Here is a 19088-nt window from a genome sequence, read left to right as displayed (position 1 = left end):
GAGCGGTTCTTGGTTCAATTCTCTAAGAACTAGACAAGTATAATGAGAGGAATGATAATATCAAGCACACCTCAAGCTACAGTCTTCATACTGTAAAGGAAGAAGAGGGAAACATTTTCAGCAAAAATATGCATCTGAGAAAGCTGTAAATCTACTAAAAGTGAGTTAATTTAAAACCAGCTGCCACACTGTGATCGACAGTCAGGTTGCATGACAGTGATAAACATTAAAAAAAAGCATCCTTCATTTTAATGCCTCTTCCATGAAATGTATGGCGTTCTTAAATATTACATAGGCAGCAAGCCATTAATAATCTTCTCTCTTCGAAAAAAAATTAAGAACATGTTTTCATTTCAGGCACTATTTACTACAATTCTTTATATGACCAGAATTAAGTAAGTATTCCAATATATTGTAAAATTTTAATTTTTACCCACCTATTGGTACAATCCTCTCTGGTTCACAGCAGTAGAAGCATACCATATTCCCAACATTTTAACTGAAATTTGCTTTGTTTTACTGTTTACCATGATATCCTCCACGCAAAACCCAGTCCCCAGTCGCAGGGAGAGCTCTTCATTGCACAACGGCCGAGTCAGAACCAGAGACCGAACGACTGCGCACCAAACAGTGATTCTGACTAAACACACTTGTTTGTCGCTGTCAAATTAACACACGGAAGACTCTGGGACCTGGGCACAGAGAGCTGCTTTGCAAGACATAAAATAGCCCGGGACCTAAGAGGATAACAAAGTGGCAAGATGCGGATTAAGTGACACTGAGGCTTTTTCTTATTGGCCTAGTCTGCTGTAATACTTTCATCTTTTTTTTCCCCCCCTCTCTCCTTCTAATTGAAAAACGGACACACACAGAAGGAATACTGTAACATGAACCAAGACCCTTGTGTGTGTCAGACACGACCATCCAGGCGTTCATCTAGCAGAATAGAGCGTATCGCTGCCTTGAGAGGGGAATCCATACAGAAGAGGTATTAAACACTACAGTTCCTCTCAAAGTACAAGTGTTCACACACTTGGAAGAAAACAGCACAGAATGAAATGATGCTCTTAAAGGCACCTTTAGTAAATCCAAAATCTTCAGAATTGTCTTCCAGTGGCCTTCTATACATCATTAAGAGATGGTGTTTCAAGAGTGGATACCACAACTGAAGTAGGCAAGCTACAGAACATGTATTTAACATCCAGACAGCCTTTTTATGTGAGCAAAGTTAAATGCCCACTTCATTTCACTTTCCTTTTACAGGCTCACATCTTCATCTTACCATGAAGCCCCACACGTTTATAAACCCATCTCTGACCGAAGAGGTTACTCCCACAACATTCAGTTTCAATTTTATACTGTTTCAAAACCTCACTTCTCCACTTCAACCATGCTGTTTGGTTATCCAGGGCTTCTCTCATTTATTATGTTAAATTAGCAATAACTGTATGTTCTAAAATATAATTATTATACTGATTACACACAGTCTTACTGCATCTCCATATGTAAGAGCTGTCAGAAAAAGCAGGAGCATTTAAATGAATTTTTCTGACAACAGAAGAGAGTCTCTTCAATTCAAAGGAGAATTAAGATGCTATTTAATAAGAACTCAGTGACACAAGAACTGGATAACAAAGAAGTACAAATTAGACGGTCCGTCAGTTCGAAACCAGTAACCCCTCTGATAAATGGGATAAATTGGGAAAGGACTGAAAACCTGAGTATATAAGCCCAGCACGTGACACTGAGACACACTCATAAAAAAGGCAACCACCACCTGTGTTGCAGGAGCAGAAGTATTTCCAGTTGAATGAAGGAAACCAGTAAGGTCTCACCTGGAGTCACTATGACAGCAATCACCCAAGTCTGAGATGGAGCAGGGGATGGAGGCACTTGGTCTGAGACAGACCTGAACTGAGCTCATTTGGCTTTGGCAAAAAGGTCAAGAAGAAGTTTAAGAGTCATTTGCATTTACACTGAATGGTAGAAAGGAAGGAGAGCAGAGACTGTCTGAAACTAAGGACAATGCTGACAGAAAATTAAGACATAAATTGCCCACAAATACATGCAGATGATGTACTGGAATAATTTTCCCCAACTGGAGGAAAGAAAATTAAAACCAATAAGCCTCAGTATCTTATGAAAGGAATGATACAGTGACTCCTCCCAGGGTCTGCACTTGGTGGGACATGTGTCTTCCTTCCATGTGTCTCATGTTCCCATTCATCTGTCAGCCGAACTAAGGCACAGAAAGCTGTACTTTGCAGGCAGGATGGAGCCTGTTCCACTCTGATATTCAGAAGAGTGCAAACCAACCACCATAGGCAATAACATGACATCCTCCAGTGGCCGACAACTGTTGTATTATTGAATTACTGTGTTAGACTTAAGAGTATCAGAGAAGATTAGGTGTTTAATTTGTAATCATTAATTTTAATTAAATCAAAAGGTTAAATTTAAATTTTTTTTTTTTTTTTTTTTTTAAATCTTGAAACGTACCCAATCATACCACAAAACTGAGAAAATCCAAACGAGTGCTAGCTGGTCAGTACTCAGGTGTAGGAGAGACTTATATCCCTGAAACTGGGTTTTTTTGGAACAAAGGTCCAAGAGAAACTTAAGTTATTTTGGTAGCTTTCAAATGAAATTATTCGTATTTATGATTTAAGTGAAATGGAACAAAATTTGATTAAAAGCAGCAAGTGTGTGCAACTTCCTGTAACTTTAAAATTTCATTTCTAATTATGTGTTGAGAAATATAATTAATCTGCATACCAAAATAAATGTTATTTACAAATGAAAAATTAGAATTCCTTTGTTTCCCTGATAGCTTGGCTCATTAAGCAAATTTAAATGGAGTCACTGATGCTTTGCAATAAAATATTCACTGTCTGTTTCTAAATCGATGTTAGTAACTTTCACTATTTTTACCAACTGCAATTCTTCATGTCTCTGACGTATTATTCAAGATGCTCAGTGGGAAGCACGCTGAGGGGAGGTAAGGCTTAGCAGGAGGGTCTGAAGCTGGAGCCAGGAGAGGGCGCGCTGCGACCCAGCCGGAGCCCAGCAGCCAGGTGAGAGATCTGTAACTGCACTAGCAAGTTACACAAACTAGTTTTCCTTTTACAGTAGAAGAAATTTTAAAACCCTACTCTCTTTCACTATATTCTGCTAACGGTGTTTGCCTAGGTTTACTAAACATTATTTCAGTTACTTTTCTCCCAAAAGGCAACCACTACCCTAGCTAAAAGTGTTAAAAACAAGCCTTGGTTTAGAGAAAAGGAACTGTCGTAACAGCTCTACTGTTTTACACATTCAGCTGTGTTAAGAGTACTTCTGTACTATATTTCTTATTCTTTAGATTAACCTGATTAGACTGCAATTACTAAACTTAAAAAATGAAGCTGCAAGGCCCCAAGTACTCATACTTTACTGTAATTACTTCCAAGTGCTCAAGCATTTGTGTTTTCCTTACTTTTGCATCTGTTGCGTGAGAGTCCTATACTGCCTCATATCACAAGGGAAATCATCGGATGCATTATACAGAAAGTATTTGTCCAGACCTGGGGGAGGCTGGTTAGTTCACCAGCAGGTTAGTTCACCAGTTCATCTTCCTACTATCTTAAATTCCTGTCCAAATTTTCCACACGTGTCATTTGAAAGATACCGGGCTGCAGACATCGTAACACAGCACAAGTACTTTCTGTTTTTCTTACTACAACATGTAATGGGAAAATAACAAAAATACAGTAAAATTTAATTTTATCTAGAGGTCCAAACTTAGCTGTCATATAAGCTTCCCAAATTTCATTAAGTATACTGATCCTGTGGACAGTGCAGTTTGAAACATTCTACTGATTCAAAAATACATGTAAGCTACACAGTTTTCTGGAATACAATGAAAAGCTCAACCCCAGATCTGACATGCACTTGAAGATTCAATAATTACTTCAAACACTCTTAAATATTTTATTTCAGCTTTTTAAGCCTAACAATGGAAAACTTAACTTCTCTCTCAGTCTACCTTCATTACACTCAGCCAATGGCTTACAAAAGTAAGCTGTCAATAAAGAAACAAAGAACACCACCAGCTACTAGAAAACACTGAATTTCTTAGTAGTCTCATGAAATACATAGCAACAGAAATTAGTTGTTTTTTCCCCAGAAGTTTTTTTTTTTTCCCCCTGAGACCATAGGTTGTGTTGAAACACCCAGCAGAGACCCAAAACTCTTCAAACATATTTCACAAGGCGTTAAAAATCTGGTAACTTCTGCAACAGAACATGTAGCCATATGAATTAGCAAACATAAAAGAGCAATCATGCATGCATGTTTCCTAGAAAAGAAAGAAGACTAAACACTTCCTTCTGTAATTCTGTTTACAGTATCAGATGCCGCAATACACAAGAATGTTATGAAATTATTATAAACCTACTTGATCATAGAAAGGTTAAAACCAAACACAAGAATATTACTTGAACTTCTAACCTTAAAATATGAGGAGTTAGAAGATATAGCTAAGAGGCAGAGCGAGCTGATTTCAGGACTGACATTTTCAAAGATGATGGCTATGCTGAGGTAGGATCACTGAGGCTGCTATGAAAATTTAAACAGGGAGCAATACCATTGCTTCCTGAAGCAGTCAGTATCCATAAGAGCAATTAAGCAAGATTTGAGACTGTGCAGTTGAAGACGTCAAAGAGGTAACTGGGAGCTAGAGGGGGCAACAGTCCTTAAATGGGAAAACAGACTATGCTCCTGCAGGAGGAGTGCTCAGGAAAGGGTTGTAAGGCTGAAATGGCAGCAGAGATACTGTGATTAGTTGATAGGTCCCTGCACTCAAAAAGGCTGAAATGGAAACTGAGGTACTGGAGGCAATTTGATTTGACAGAAGAACATAGATGTGGGTTGGCTAAAGTAGAATATTATGCTCTTCAGTCTAAAGACCATTTCCTTCTTGAACATTTATTTTGCTGGAAATACAGTTGAGGGCCTGGCTGCAGATGGTAAGAGTGACAGGTATATCAAAAACAGAAGTAAGAAGAACATTAAATATGAAATAAAATCTATTAAAACAGTAGCTCTTAATTATTTTTTAAATTATAAACCTCAGTTTCAGTATAAATAAACTTTCTGCAAAAAGCATAGTAAAAACTGTTCGGAAAGTTCAAGTTCAAAGCAGGGCGGGGGGGGGGGGAGCGGGGGCAGCCGGAGAATCTAAATAAGCTCTGAGGTAACATCCAGAGGACTAGGGCAAAGCTTTCTTTGAACACTTAGGGCAAAGGAGACTTGACAAGGTTGGAGGCATGTCAGATCTCAATTTGGTACAGCTTGAAAGATTTTTTCCCAGGGCTGAAATCTAGAAAATTCAGAGGGTTGTTTTTCTTTTTTTAGCATCCTTCTTTCTCTACTTTGTCTGTTAGACCTCAGAGTATTTAGTGGTCTTCCGTAACCTCAATGTCCACTGCAGTCTCTCATGCAATGCAAATAAATTACCTGTCTATAAACTTCTAATTTTATTATGCATTTTCATTTCAGATCATCAGAACAGAATTTCAATGATCATATTTAAAACCAAGAGAAAAAAAATGCACATTGCTTTATTCAAGTAACCCACCCATTAAAGAGATTAAATGCCATGCTGACACCAAAGAAAATCTATGAGACTACATAAAACACAATGAGATTGCTCAAATCACTGACATCTCAATAACAAATACCCTTCTCCTAGGGATACCAACGTCCCTTAGATGCTTTACGGTAATGTATGCTTATATTATACTTGCATATCAAGTATAATTTATCAGACTTTTGTTTTTACATTTAATTTAAAAAACAGCTGCTCCTTCTTTTACATTAATATAGACATAAGGAAGCATTCTTTGGAGATTATTCCTAAATGCAAATCCCGAGGAGGCTTCTCTTTAGTTAATTTAGTTTCCCTGACTACATCATATGCCAGGAATAATACTTATTTTACTGCAGAAAGCAAATTAAAAGGTAATACTTATTTTTGAAATAAGTATTACTTTCAGAACTGTCTCAATAGTTTTACGATCCACTGTATCTGAAAGAACAAATATAAAACCAGTATTAATATCAAGTCACTTTAGCCAAATATACTTGTCAAAGAGAAGGTATTTTCCTTTTTTTTTTTTTTTTTTTTAATTTGCTTGGTAGCAAACTTCTACTATAAGAAGTGTTGTAATCTCAGTTACTGTTATCTCTTAAAAATAATGACCCCCAGTGTCCTTGTACGTAACAATGTTTTACATGTCACAGCACAAAAAGCAGAGAACAAATTAGCATGGTGAAGAAATTTATCTTGCTGAACAGAACTGCATGTATCTCATCAGGGTAGTGAGATCTAATGAACAACTACGGCAAGGCAACAGTTTGTTTCTGTGAACTCTGAAACAGTTTTAAAAACTGCACATAATAATAAGCATGTTTACTTACAGTGTGTGACTCCAGCCAGGGTTTGATAGAAGGTAGGGGTATCGCTATCGTCAGTGAGTGTCACATACACACCTCCAGACAGCAGCCAACGGGAAAACGTGAAAGCATCTTTGTTGTGCAACAGCCAAACCCTGAACTTCTCATAGTTTACCTTTTCACCCTGTAAGAAAAAGAAGAAAATGTGAGCTGTTTATCTCTGCTTTCTCAGTACCAGTAGACAGGAACCATCCAGCTGTATGAACAAGAATTGGGTCAATCTCCTATAAAAAAAGAACTAAAATTTTTTTCTTTGGAGCCATGCCTGCTTTTTTCATTTCATTCTGAAATATAGCACTGGGAGGGAAAGTATACTCCTCAGCGCTCTCTGCATTTCAACCACCTACTCAATGTGGCCTTTGGAAAGTCACTTACTCTGAACCTCAGGTTAAAGGGATTAGAAGAAAAATGGTTACTTACAACTCAAAATAACAGAAGTTATTTTTATTAATTTATTATGATAGATAAGAGCTCTTATGTGCCAAATAATAGGTGTTATAAAATCATAAACATTCTGTTATATCTGCACAACTATATAAACATTTAATACAGAAAAATTAGATTTGAGAGTAACTAATAGTATGATTAATCATGTCAATTTTTTGCCTCTATTGACCAAAACCCACTTTGGAGCACACATGTAAACATAACATTCACAATATCTCCTAACTCAGTCTCTCTTGCTGGATGTCTCATGGAACTTCCTGTTCAGAATACATAAAAGCTATAGATTGACAGAGTTTAAATGCTGGAGAGGCTGTTTAAAAGAATTAGTTGAACGCTTTACAAGCTGTGGCCATGAAATCATAGGGATCAGCAGACTAATTTCTACAGGACTCACAAAACTAACTAAAATAAAAGCAAACCTATTATCAGTAGACAAACTCATTATATGGAGTTCCTAATCTCCACAGGAAATAAACAGGGGTCTACAATGTGAAAGACGTATCAAGTCACTGATTATTTAAACTTCCCTAATACCGCAGACCATTAAACTTCACTGAATTACACCTCTACAGAATGCAACAATTTGCATTTGGCCACTGACTACCTGCAACTGCCAACTGCAGAAAATTGAAAATTTACTACCTTTTGCCAGGTTGCTCATATGGTTAATCAACATCACTGCTAAAACATTTGCTTCATATTCCAATTTTAATGGATTATTTCAGGATTCAGATACTCATTCTTTTTATGCCGCTTTTTCCTAGACGAGTGTTATATTTTTTCGTCCAACCAACACATGCAGAAACACTCCAATACTTAACAGCTACTATCATAGACTTCCACATGGTTATAATTCAAGGAAGTCAAGATGCTACATTGCTATTCCATCACCAGTTTAATCTGTATATATCCACACTACTGTCTGACAGCATGGTCCTAACCTTCCTCTTACCAACAATGTTCCCGATCCTTCATCCCTTCTCTTTTGTGACCGCAGTCACATTAGTGCAATCATGTGGCAAAACACATCTAGCTGAAAAATAACCTACAGGATTAGGAGCTACAGAAAAAGGGCTTACTTCTCAGCCAGATCAGTTTCCCAATCCAGTTCATCAAGGCACTACATAAATGCTTGAGCCAGCACAAAGGTAGGAGAATGAATGGCAGTCAGGAAAAGGGTAACTCAACAACGTGGACTTTGCAGGATTTAACCCATTATGGAACCACTTGCTTCAGCAAAGAAACCTCTACTGCTAAAGTAACAGAGAAGAAAAAAGCAGCCCACAATTATTTTTTTTTAATTTCTCTAACAGTTTGGATCAGACACAAGATCATTTTCTTACTACCTGTTCCACTCTACTTTCCCTCTACTTTTTTCACTGCTTTCTGTAAACACAGCAAGAGCTGTGTCACCTTTCACTAAGATTCTGCATTGTTGCAATTGATTAAAGGAAGGAGAAGGAAGAAGAGGGACAGGAAAACTTTGGACAGGGGAAAAAAGCATGTGAAGCAAGTAATATTTACAGCTGAGCCATGATGGAACTTGAGCAGCTACAGCAATACAGGTACCACTGAATTTGTTTCCTGTATTTCAGAAACAAGAGTGAGGAAAACTCAGATATATTTTAGAGTTTATATTTCTAGATGACTACACGCAATAATTCCGAAGAATAGAAGTACTTAAACATCATCCTTAAAAGCATAAACTCATCCACCATACAGCAGGAAGGAAGACTCACAGCAGGAACATTAAACTTTCTCACTCTCCAGCAATGACCTAGTATGATTAACAGGCCAGTAAATCCTGCTGAGTGGGTTATTACACTATTTTCATTTTAAAAGAAAAATCAATATAAAGTATTTTCTTGAACAGGAAAATGGTATGAAGCCAGACTGATACTTCTCTTCCTGCAAGTCTTCATAAAGTATTTCTGGATTTCTTGGACAGTGGGCAATTAACTTTTTGGGTATAATTCATCACACCATATTGATGGGAAATTATAAATAGGAAATACTGAAGTGGGTCAGCTCCAGAAACTGGAATGCATACGATTTATGATCCAAGCCAAGAATGAAGAATGTAACTGTTGCTTACAAAGCCAACATGACACCACTGCCAGGTTAAACGAGTCTGCCTCAGCCAATGCCCATAACCAAAGTTACCTTCAATACAGTACAATGAAATTTAAGGTAATTAAGTAAGCTGATATCCACAAATAAGGCTCCAAGTCAATGAGTTCTTCAGTGGATTGTATAACGACAACTATATCTCTAGTCCTCTGATAACAAATGAAGCAACCAAAGCACAAAAACCTGACAAATCATCAGGATCACTAGTGCCAAAGCACCTGTGAATATTTAAAAGTAACAATAGCCTGTTTTAGAGGAGGACTTCAGCAAGCTTCATAAAGATTACATCTCTCAAACAACCTAAAGCATAAATAAATGCTGTAGCTCCTGGCAGGCACAGTGAGACAAAAGTAATACTATGAAACTATTATTTTTAAGCAACCACTGCTGGCAGGCATTTTTAAATCCAGGATGCAGATTTTTCTTTCCCCTCACAGATTTGTGTTCTAGATTTCTTCCCCGATTGCAATAAAATGTCCACAGTAATGAATAAATTTCCACTAGCAATATTAGTATTTAAATGTACTTGATAACGTGATTATCCTTGGCAAATGGTATCTTTCAAACTCGCACATTAAGTAAAGCAGCATGGAGAATGACTATGTTTACATACCAAACTGCTATTCACATCAGTACAATTTACATGTAATTTCACAACATAAAAATACTATGAGCTTTTACCCAATTTAAACAAGGTCAATTTGTTCCCATACATATATGAGCATGTATATGTCAGAGAAAAACAAACTATCCAATGTAATTATCACTTTTTTATAAAAGCAATAGGATAAAACCTGTATGAAATACCTCAGAGAAACATTTCTTGAGTGACTCCGGGACTTTCCCATCAACTACATGCAGCATCTTCTCCATCTCTTCACGGACAACATGACTCCCAGATTCATTAGAAAAGAGACTGAAAATATCTGAGGAAGTAGAGATATGTTTAAGCAGCTCTGGTAGTTATATTTTTCTAATATTGTTTACAACAAGAATGCCAAAGGCTGTGCAACAACTAAAGGACTAAAAACCTACATTGATTCAATTTCAATATAGCTCAACAAGGTTTAGGTCAAGAAGCATCTCCTTTTTCTTTTACCATTGTCCACTAATCAAAAGGAAAATAAATACTACCAAGTCATATTAACAAGGAAGAGAAAACAGCAGAAGTCGGTAGGCAGATGCTTTCATTTGTTTTGAAAAATATCAAATGCCGTCCTCCTTCCTCTGCCCACATACAGTGATCAACAGTCTTTCTGTAGGATCCTAACATTTACGTTCGTGATGACTATCAAATATTTCATTATGGCGAGTATAAAAAACAAAAATACACTGAATTTCAAAATATACAGTTTAAAATGTCTAAAAAATACAAACTTTATTGGCAAATGTATGCCCTGATTACATATAAAAATAGGGACTTCGTATACCACAATTTATGTTTGCTTTACATAAGTGTATTTTATGCTCACTATCCTCTATCCTGTTGTTACTGTTGTAAGTAACATTACTTACATTTTGCTTTCTCTTCCTCTCTGCCTCTTGTAAGTAGAACTAATCCGACTATCAAGTTATTGAAGTGCAGCCCTTTGGATATTCCTCCAAATGAACAGTAGATAACCTATAAGAATAAAACAGAGAAGTTAACCAAAAAGTTAACAGAGAGAACAGAGGTGTCGAACTAAAAGCAAGAACTTATACTGAGGCTCCGTCTTACGTGGTTTTTAGGCTAGTCACCTCATGTTCAGCTGAACAGACTTCTAATATTAATTCTGTTACACTTGTGTAGCTCTTTTGTACCTATAAAATAGCCTTCCCAGGGTCTTTTATTTAGTGGAACACGGGTACTTTTCATGAACGGCAATATTAAAAAAAGGAGTTAGAATCCTCCAATGAAGACAGCTTCTTGCATGCTCACTGGTGCTATTTCCCCAAACTTCTTTATCAAGATAATGAAAATGAATTCTCCTCCAGACTAGGCTTTGATAGTCTCAAAGACAACACAAGGTTGTTGGAGCACCAAGTGTTTCATTGCCCCAATCACAGGAGATGCACTTCCAGTAAGCCATCAAAAACTACTGCTTTGAAAAGATGTGACACACAAGAAAAAACAACCTTCCACCAACTATACCCCAACTATCTTAACACTGCAACTGTTGCTACAACGACCATTCCAGTTTAGTACCCTGCTCTAACAGTAGTATTTAAATATTTCTTCCAAGAGAAAGCACTAGAAATCATGACTTCTATTCAGAAGTTACTCAAAGATTGAAAGTGGCCAGCAGGAACAATGCGGTCAATGGAAGGGGGCTGCAGCATTTACCTTTCACATGAAAAGTCTGTACACCACAGCTTAACTTACTCAACGGCATCTCAACAGTGAAGTCAACGCTGATATATGAGATACAGAGGAAGTCAGTCATTTTTTAGGACAAATAGCAACTGCTTTTAGTAAACAAGAATTATGTACTCACTTATTGCAAAAAACTACTTCACTTTGCCTCTACTACTACAGAGTGCAAATTAAAATATGTATGCTGTACTGCTCTTCAAATATGGACTTCTCCTTTAATCCCAAATCTATTCCTACAAGCCCCAGTACTTTATCAGTATCAGAAGTCAGAAATCTGTATTGGGTATTAGAATTTAAAGCAGTCAGAACTTATAAATTACTCTTATATAGAAGAATTATTTCAGTGTCTATGTCTTTTAGTTTTATTTTCTTATAGATATCACACTGAGCATCCAATCATAAAGAGATAGTATTAAGTCTAGCTGATGGGGAACTATTACTGTGAATGATCAGAACAAAGTGACTTGTCACTGATCATGGTTTCGATAGTAGACTTATTTGTTGAACTTGTTTATTTTGATGTGGTTTCCATCTCAAGTAAAAATTAAGCCAGGACTGGGAGTGACCAAACAAAACCAGCCATGGACCTGTCAAGGGCACTGGATAGATCTGGCTAAGCCATGCAGTGCTGTAGTGGCAAAAAGAAAAGGAAATACCTAAGACAGACTAGCTACATTAGATTTACTACCGTAACTGCCCTTGATGCTTTGTGTAGAACAAGGTGTGGAAACTGTACCACCATTGCCTTTCCAGCAGTAGAAAGCAGACTGGCAGAATTCATTTGCAGAATGTGTTTAGATGACTTCTGAAGAACTATTAGGCAACAAGGTAGTAAAAAATTCCAAATTTTTGTTCCCCTCTACTATCACAGTTATTACCAGACATAATGCTGAAGCAGACGGATTCCCTGAAGACACTTACCTCACTATAGTTCTGTTTTACCTTCAGTAAATCCTCTCCTTGTCCACACATCAAGCTATTACTTTTCATTGCTATCCACTTAAGACTATTAAAAGATGTCTAAAGGCAAGTAAATGTAAATGAGGCCAAAAATACAGAAGGATCTAATTCTACATAAAACATTTAGGTAGAACCTGCAGTTTCACTCCACTATAAGACATAGCACTACCCAAATACATTAACTTCCCATAGGGTGCTCAGATCATCCTCTTCTATTACTGAAGGTTAATCCATTTACAAATGCTTGAAGGGCTAAATTATTAAAACTAAATGTGTGCTCTGTCTGGACACAATGATTGTATATGCTTCATGGACAATGTCAGGGCAGACATTTGAATTCCACACTTTCTACTTCTAATCATTCTGATTTCACAAGATGCCTTCAAGGCTACACTGCGTATGTAAGCAATTTACCTTTATATTATATTGAAATAATTACTTTTTAAAAAATATGCAGTTAGCTCTGCTGAACACTATAGTTTAAGTCTTAATGTAAAAAACCCAACTAAGAGCACTAACAAGAAAAGAATTATTACATTTCAGATTAACAGTACTTCCATGACAAAAAAAAAAAAACCACCAAACGCAAATGAGAAATCACTGGGTTTCTTTCACAAATTTTAATAAAAGATGATATTTTCTTTACACTTTATTCTCCATCACTCAAATTTAACCTTTCTGTGCTTTCAGACTTGTTAAGAACAGCTACTTTATAAATTAACTCAAATAAAGCTGTCTCCTGCCTTTATCCAAGAGCATATTTCTAATTCAAACCCATTTCTGAGTTTTCCACTCACTTCTGTGGAATTTTGTACATCTCAATTCTTGTATCAGTTGAATGCCAAATATTACATCTATATAGTATTATTTCAACATAACACATTGACTTCAAGATATAAACACAGAAAAGGAATCCTATGGATAATGTCCAATGTATTAGTATTTAACATATGTAATTACAGTCATCGGCAGCTGGCATTACTTTGAGTTTTGCTGCTTAATCATTTTTTGGGAAGAGTTTATAAATACTGAATAGTAATATAACAATATATAACAGAGATTAGTTTGCATTTCTCAGGAAGGAGCGCCACAATTTTTCACATTACTGTGCTATTTGGAAAACTTCTTCTAATAAGATGCACCATCAAAATACGATGCGATTTTGTATTTTCCAAAATTATTTAATACTGTTGCAGCTTCACTTAAAATAGCCACATCCAGACAGTATCATAGCAATTTACATTTCAGAATGTAAAACTTAGTACAATTATATGGTACATAGTCATTTTTTTTTTTTTTTTAAATGTTAACTCTGACATGTTATGTTTCATGGATAACTGAAGAATATAACAATATGGATCCTTTTCTGTTAAAAAAAGTCTCAGTCTATACAAACAGCTCCCTTGAGGTCCAAATCCCTGGCCCTATGTCCATACACTCCAGTAAGTCTGCTGTAAGAGTAAGAGAGGATGCTCAATGCATTCTTTAGGCTCCTTTATCTAGAGAGTATAAAATGTCCTGGATTCTTTCCTGATTTTATCCTTATGACTCCTTTTCTCTCTCAGTCCTTGAGAAGTTGGTGTTCTTGTTCTTTTGGCAGCCCCCTCAATGTGGCCTTCATGTCTCTGTTAGCAACATCCCTCTTCTCTTTGCATTACTTGGACTGCAGTTTATTAACCAATCAGTCACATTTAGAGAAAAAGATGCACTGACATTTAACTGCTTAGTAAGTATCACAGAATACTGTGTATAAACCATCTCACAGTCATAATATATGTAGGTATATATAAACGGTATAATCTAATTAGTCATTGAAATGACTGCACGGGCTGAAATTAGGGGGGCCTTTCTCAACATTCTTCCCCTCCTCAGTATAAAATACAAAGCTACTTAAAACACTTTCTTGAAATATTATCAGCATTCCGTCCTTCCACCTCTTCTGAGCAATACTTTTTCTATCAAGGTGCCCACAACTGCATACAGTAATTGGATTAATTCCTTAGATTTAAAAATAAATGTTGTGTTCATACATCTCGCCACCTGATGAGCTTTCCTGCAGTTAAAACAAAGCAGACACAGCGCATCTCTTAATTTCATTTTATTAATATCTTCAACTTCATTTTTCCAAGAGATCCTTTCAGAACATTACTGTCCTCAACATTTAAAAAATGTTTTGTGCGCATGACAATCATGCAAATTGTTTGACCAAAGTTCCACTGGCTTTAGTTCTCCGTTTTATGTCCCTGCTGCAAAACTCTGTGTTTTTAATTTAATGAATTCCTGAAGGCCTATCATTACTCAGACATGAAAAACTATTATTCAAAACATGCAGAGAAGACAGCCCAGCAATCTGAGGCTCTAAATGATCAATTTTAATGACTGAAAGGCTGAAAACTCAGAACAAGGCTTTAAGTTGCCTAATGACTTTGCCTGCCTTTCCACATCCTGAAGCCAGGAATTACAAAGCATCCCTTTACAGTATGAGCAGAATCAAATCCAAATTTTGTCCAAATTTACAGTATTCAAGGTCACAGCTATGACTGCATTGCCTGCATATGAATGCTAGAAGTACACAGTAATTTGTATTAAAACTTTGAGATGTCGATGTGCCAGTTTTGATCAGGTGACATCAAAAAACAACTCATTCTTCCATTAATTTTATTTCACCAACTGGAAACCAAGAACTGCAGTATAACCATAACGAGTGTTAAAAGAGATAATAATCACCAAAACTGTGTCTAAGGACAGATTTTTTTAAAAATAAAGTAGAAGGTAGCCAGCAGACATTTGAAAACCCAGAGTCTCCATTTATGACCACAAGTTTACTTAATTCAAATCAGCAATTTAATCCTTAATACTGGCATAAAAGGGATAAAAAAGTACAAGTTAATTCAATGTAAAATTCTCAACATTTTATATTGTTTTAAACCCATCATATACAGTGTAGGATACATTTTTTGTTTAATCTTATGGGATACTAACAGCCAAAGCATGCAGACAACATATACAGAAATTAATACTGAAGACATGCTTTAAGCTATGGGCAAACCATATACTTTCTTTTAATGTGATAGTGCTAACACACAATGCAATTTTTCCTGTTAAGTGCTTGAATACCCACATAAAAATCAAACTGTTAACTGTATTACAGAAGCAAGTAATATCATCCTCTTTGTCAACACTTAGGAAAAACAGAAACAAAAAAAAAAGAGGGAAGATTAAGCTTAGGAAAAAAAAGTAACTCTACCGCAGTGTTAAACCTTCTGCAATGCACACTTCACTACTCACATTATTATCTAAATAAAACTGGAAGACTTGTATGCAGCCTGTGAGGTCAATAACACTGAAGATACCAGAAATAGAAACTGTGATTAGAAATGACATGGAGCAAGATATCATTTGAAAGGTCTGGCTAATCTTTTTCTTCTCTATCAACAATATTCTAATTTCTCTCTCAAGACAGGACCAACACTATGAAAGAAAACAGAATTTTTAAACATGCATGTGTACAGGATGGTATTACTGTTTTTTAGATATATATACACACACAATATTTATATCCATGTAGTGTATTTTGATTCTGGCTATTTTTCCATTCATTTATACATCTATTATACATAAAATTATTTTTAAGAGCTTACAAGGATTAATCTGCACTTCAGAATACAAAATAAAAGCCAATGGAATCTCAGAGAAACCAACAGCAAGTACATCTGCAAACTAAATAAAATCCTCTGTTATAATGGCTACGTATAGTGTTAAAGATTCCCAACCTTTTACTTCCCCAAATGCACATCTGCACATTCAGGTTTACTTCCAAGTCATCTACCGCCTATTAACTGTGTTGGAATCAGTAGCTCAGTCAAGCACACATCAGTGAAAACCCATGATCCAAGTCTGGAACATTATCTTCAGACAGAGAACATACGTTGTGATATTGTATGAAAAATGGAAAGAAACTGAATTATCTCATGTATCTATATAGGCATATTTCTGTGTGCACATCTATAGGTGTACATTATCAACTGCATATGCCTCCCCAGAAAAACAGCAAGTTCATAGATTACCTCAGCAACTTTTGGAGGGACTCCATCACCAAGAACTTCCCTGATGAAGCACTGTTGAGTCATATAATATGAAAGTCCACAAGTTCTCTTGAAAGCATCTTTCAGTCGCTTTAGCTCTATGTCCGTAACTGTGTTCAGTGAGAAGAGAGGAGAAAAAAAAGATTTGGTCAATAAGGACTCTTAAAATGCTACACACCTTACATTTACTTTTACAATAGAAAGACAGGGCGAAATTAAATGCTTGATTTCACCTAAAAAGTGGGAAAATCCGACTACTGGAAAATGAGATCTAATAATCTAATCTTCCCCCCCCAAATGAAGTAGACTTACAGTTAACATCAATGATTACAACAGTTCACTGTCTAAGTTTTCTCTGACTACAATAGTGTATTATAATTTGTTGTAAATTAAGCACCATTATTGCCACACGAAAGGAAAATAAGCTAGCCTTATGATCAATTTTACATTGCATGTAAGCCAGAGAAATTATCTGTAACCAACAGTGGTGAATATTAAGAGCAGCTCCAGCAGCATGCTTCAAGCAGTTTCAGCTAGCAACCAGTTTATTTTTTCTGTATTAAAAAAAAATAAATGTAATAACCACTTACATGCTCATAAGACAGTACAGTGAAGCATGAATTTAACAGAAATACTACAGTTAAACTTTGGACTAAACAGAATTCTTCACCTAAGATTTTCTTGCACAGTCAAAATCTGATTGCCAGCTAAAATCTGTTCAAACTCATTCACAATTTGTAAACGTGAAGAGTTTGATGACATCCCGTTTATACTTGCACGTGAACTTCCTGAAAAGCAGTCCCTGCGTTCAGATTTTACAAGCATAAAGCAACTTTCTAACAAAGTGTTTAAGAAGTGAAGTATCTCACTGAACAAAACAAGTCCTTTGTCAAAAATCACGTTGCAGAGAATAACACACCATGACCTGGATCACATGGAAGCTACCACGTACTGCAGAAAGAGCTATTTGCCATCTAGAAGCTGAAAGAAATTATGCTGTACGTGATAGCTATTTCACTATATTTATAGCAAGGCATTTTCCCTCCCCTGACATAACATGCCAGACAGAAACAACACTGACATGGCCAAAAGCTTGTCAAGCTTTTTGTCAGCCAAAATAAAACAGAACACTTGAGAGCTTAATCCAGGACTCTCTTTAAAACTTCCATATTTCAATTAACTCATTCTTCAAAAGTATTGAAGCGTTCCTCCCCAATTTTAATTCTAATCAACACTGAAACAGACTAGTGACTTCATTTAACAATTTTGTATAAAAACAGAAATTGGGTCATGTTTCTTTTCAAATTTTATTATAGGTTCTGGGTACTTTTGACCAGAAAAAATTTCAGAGGATCTAAGAAATAAACCTAAAAGGTGACCCAGACAGCACTGGTGCTATCAATTAACATGGATTTGGCAAAAGACATGCTCAAGTTATCATAATCATATATCATGTTTTAATGTTTATATTCTTTTGTATATCTTTATTTTATACTTATTATTTTATATATCTTTAATTATATGGCAGAAGAATGTTGGTATAATAGTGTTACCTGGCTTATATGGGGTTTTCACTATTTCATATTAACATTTGGCCACAGAGTCATTTTCTTTCTTTGTGTCTTCACATGTGATGCTTTAACGAAAGCTCAAACACTGTTAGGCACACCAGTTAAAGTCTTCTTCCAAGATTTTCCCTAACTAACTGGAAACAGAGTCTCAGATACGGTATTTACAACCTTAAGTGACATTCTCCACGCTCCCCGGCTCTTCTGAATTACGGAAATAGGAAGCAAAATAAAGATTCTGCAAAGAAACCAACCCTCACGCCTCAGCCTTTCCTCCAAATGTGCAAGAAATTAACAGAAGTGCTTCACATCAGAAGGATGCTTTGCTGCGTCCCCTCCACACCTCTTATGCACAACGTAACTACCGCAAATTTTCAGCCAACAGGAACAACTCCCCACCACACTAATGAGTAAAAGCTTGGGATTTTTAACAGGACATAAAAAGGGGAAGTTACTGGCTTCATTATTTTGTCAAGGTAAAGCAAACAACCTAGATCCTAGACAAAAAAAGGAGCAACAGTTCTTCAATGAAAATAATTTATTGTATTTTTTTTTTTTAATATGCATGACCACACATAAACTTGTAAGAAAAATAGACTCTGCATTCTGGGTTTTTCCCCCACTCAGTTAATGTTTTTGAACTCCTCACCAGTTAATCCAATCTGGTTTGTGGTCATTTGGCAAAAAAGTGTACACACACACAAAGTGTTAACTAACCAGGTGGTTAGGCTTTACACATATTTTAAGGGACCTTCAAGTAAACTTAATTATTGCTTACTGCAAAAATAAGATTGAAACATACACAACATATACAACCACTTAATAAAGCACTATGTCGTTACCGACGTTTTCAGGTTTAGTTTCCTGGCTGCATAAAAAATCCAAATAATTTTGATAATTTTGATAAATTATGAGGGACTTTTTTTTTCCCCCAGCATTCATTCAAAACTACAGATTTTGTGTCCCTTGATCCAATTCCTTAAAGTTTCTCCCCAGCATGGCAGCACAGTAGGGAGGAGCGAAGGATGCTTCATATGAACTGGGCTGCAC

The 19088-nt window shown here is 36.2% G+C and overlaps 1 protein-coding gene across 1 annotated transcript in view; it reads right to left on the bottom strand.

Moving 5' to 3' along the window:
- USP32 (ubiquitin specific peptidase 32) overlaps window positions 1–19088 on the bottom strand; it is a 56333-nt gene that overhangs the window by 37069 nt on the left and 176 nt on the right. Inside the window, exons 2-5 of the mRNA XM_010286249.1 lie at window positions 16453–16580; window positions 10588–10693; window positions 9880–9998; window positions 6460–6619 (exon numbers count right to left, since the gene is read on the bottom strand). Coding sequence (XP_010284551.1) covers window positions 6460–6619; window positions 9880–9998; window positions 10588–10693; window positions 16453–16580 — 513 coding nt within the window. The remainder of the gene's footprint in view (window positions 1–6459; window positions 6620–9879; window positions 9999–10587; window positions 10694–16452; window positions 16581–19088) is intronic.

The sequence above is a fragment of the Phaethon lepturus genome, unplaced genomic scaffold (genome assembly GCF_000687285.1).
Source record: "Phaethon lepturus isolate BGI_N335 unplaced genomic scaffold, ASM68728v1 scaffold1514, whole genome shotgun sequence".
Classification (NCBI taxonomy): Eukaryota; Metazoa; Chordata; class Aves; order Phaethontiformes; family Phaethontidae; genus Phaethon; species Phaethon lepturus.
The sequence above is the reverse complement of the archived record's forward strand: the minus strand, read 5'-3'. Positions and strand labels throughout refer to the sequence as shown.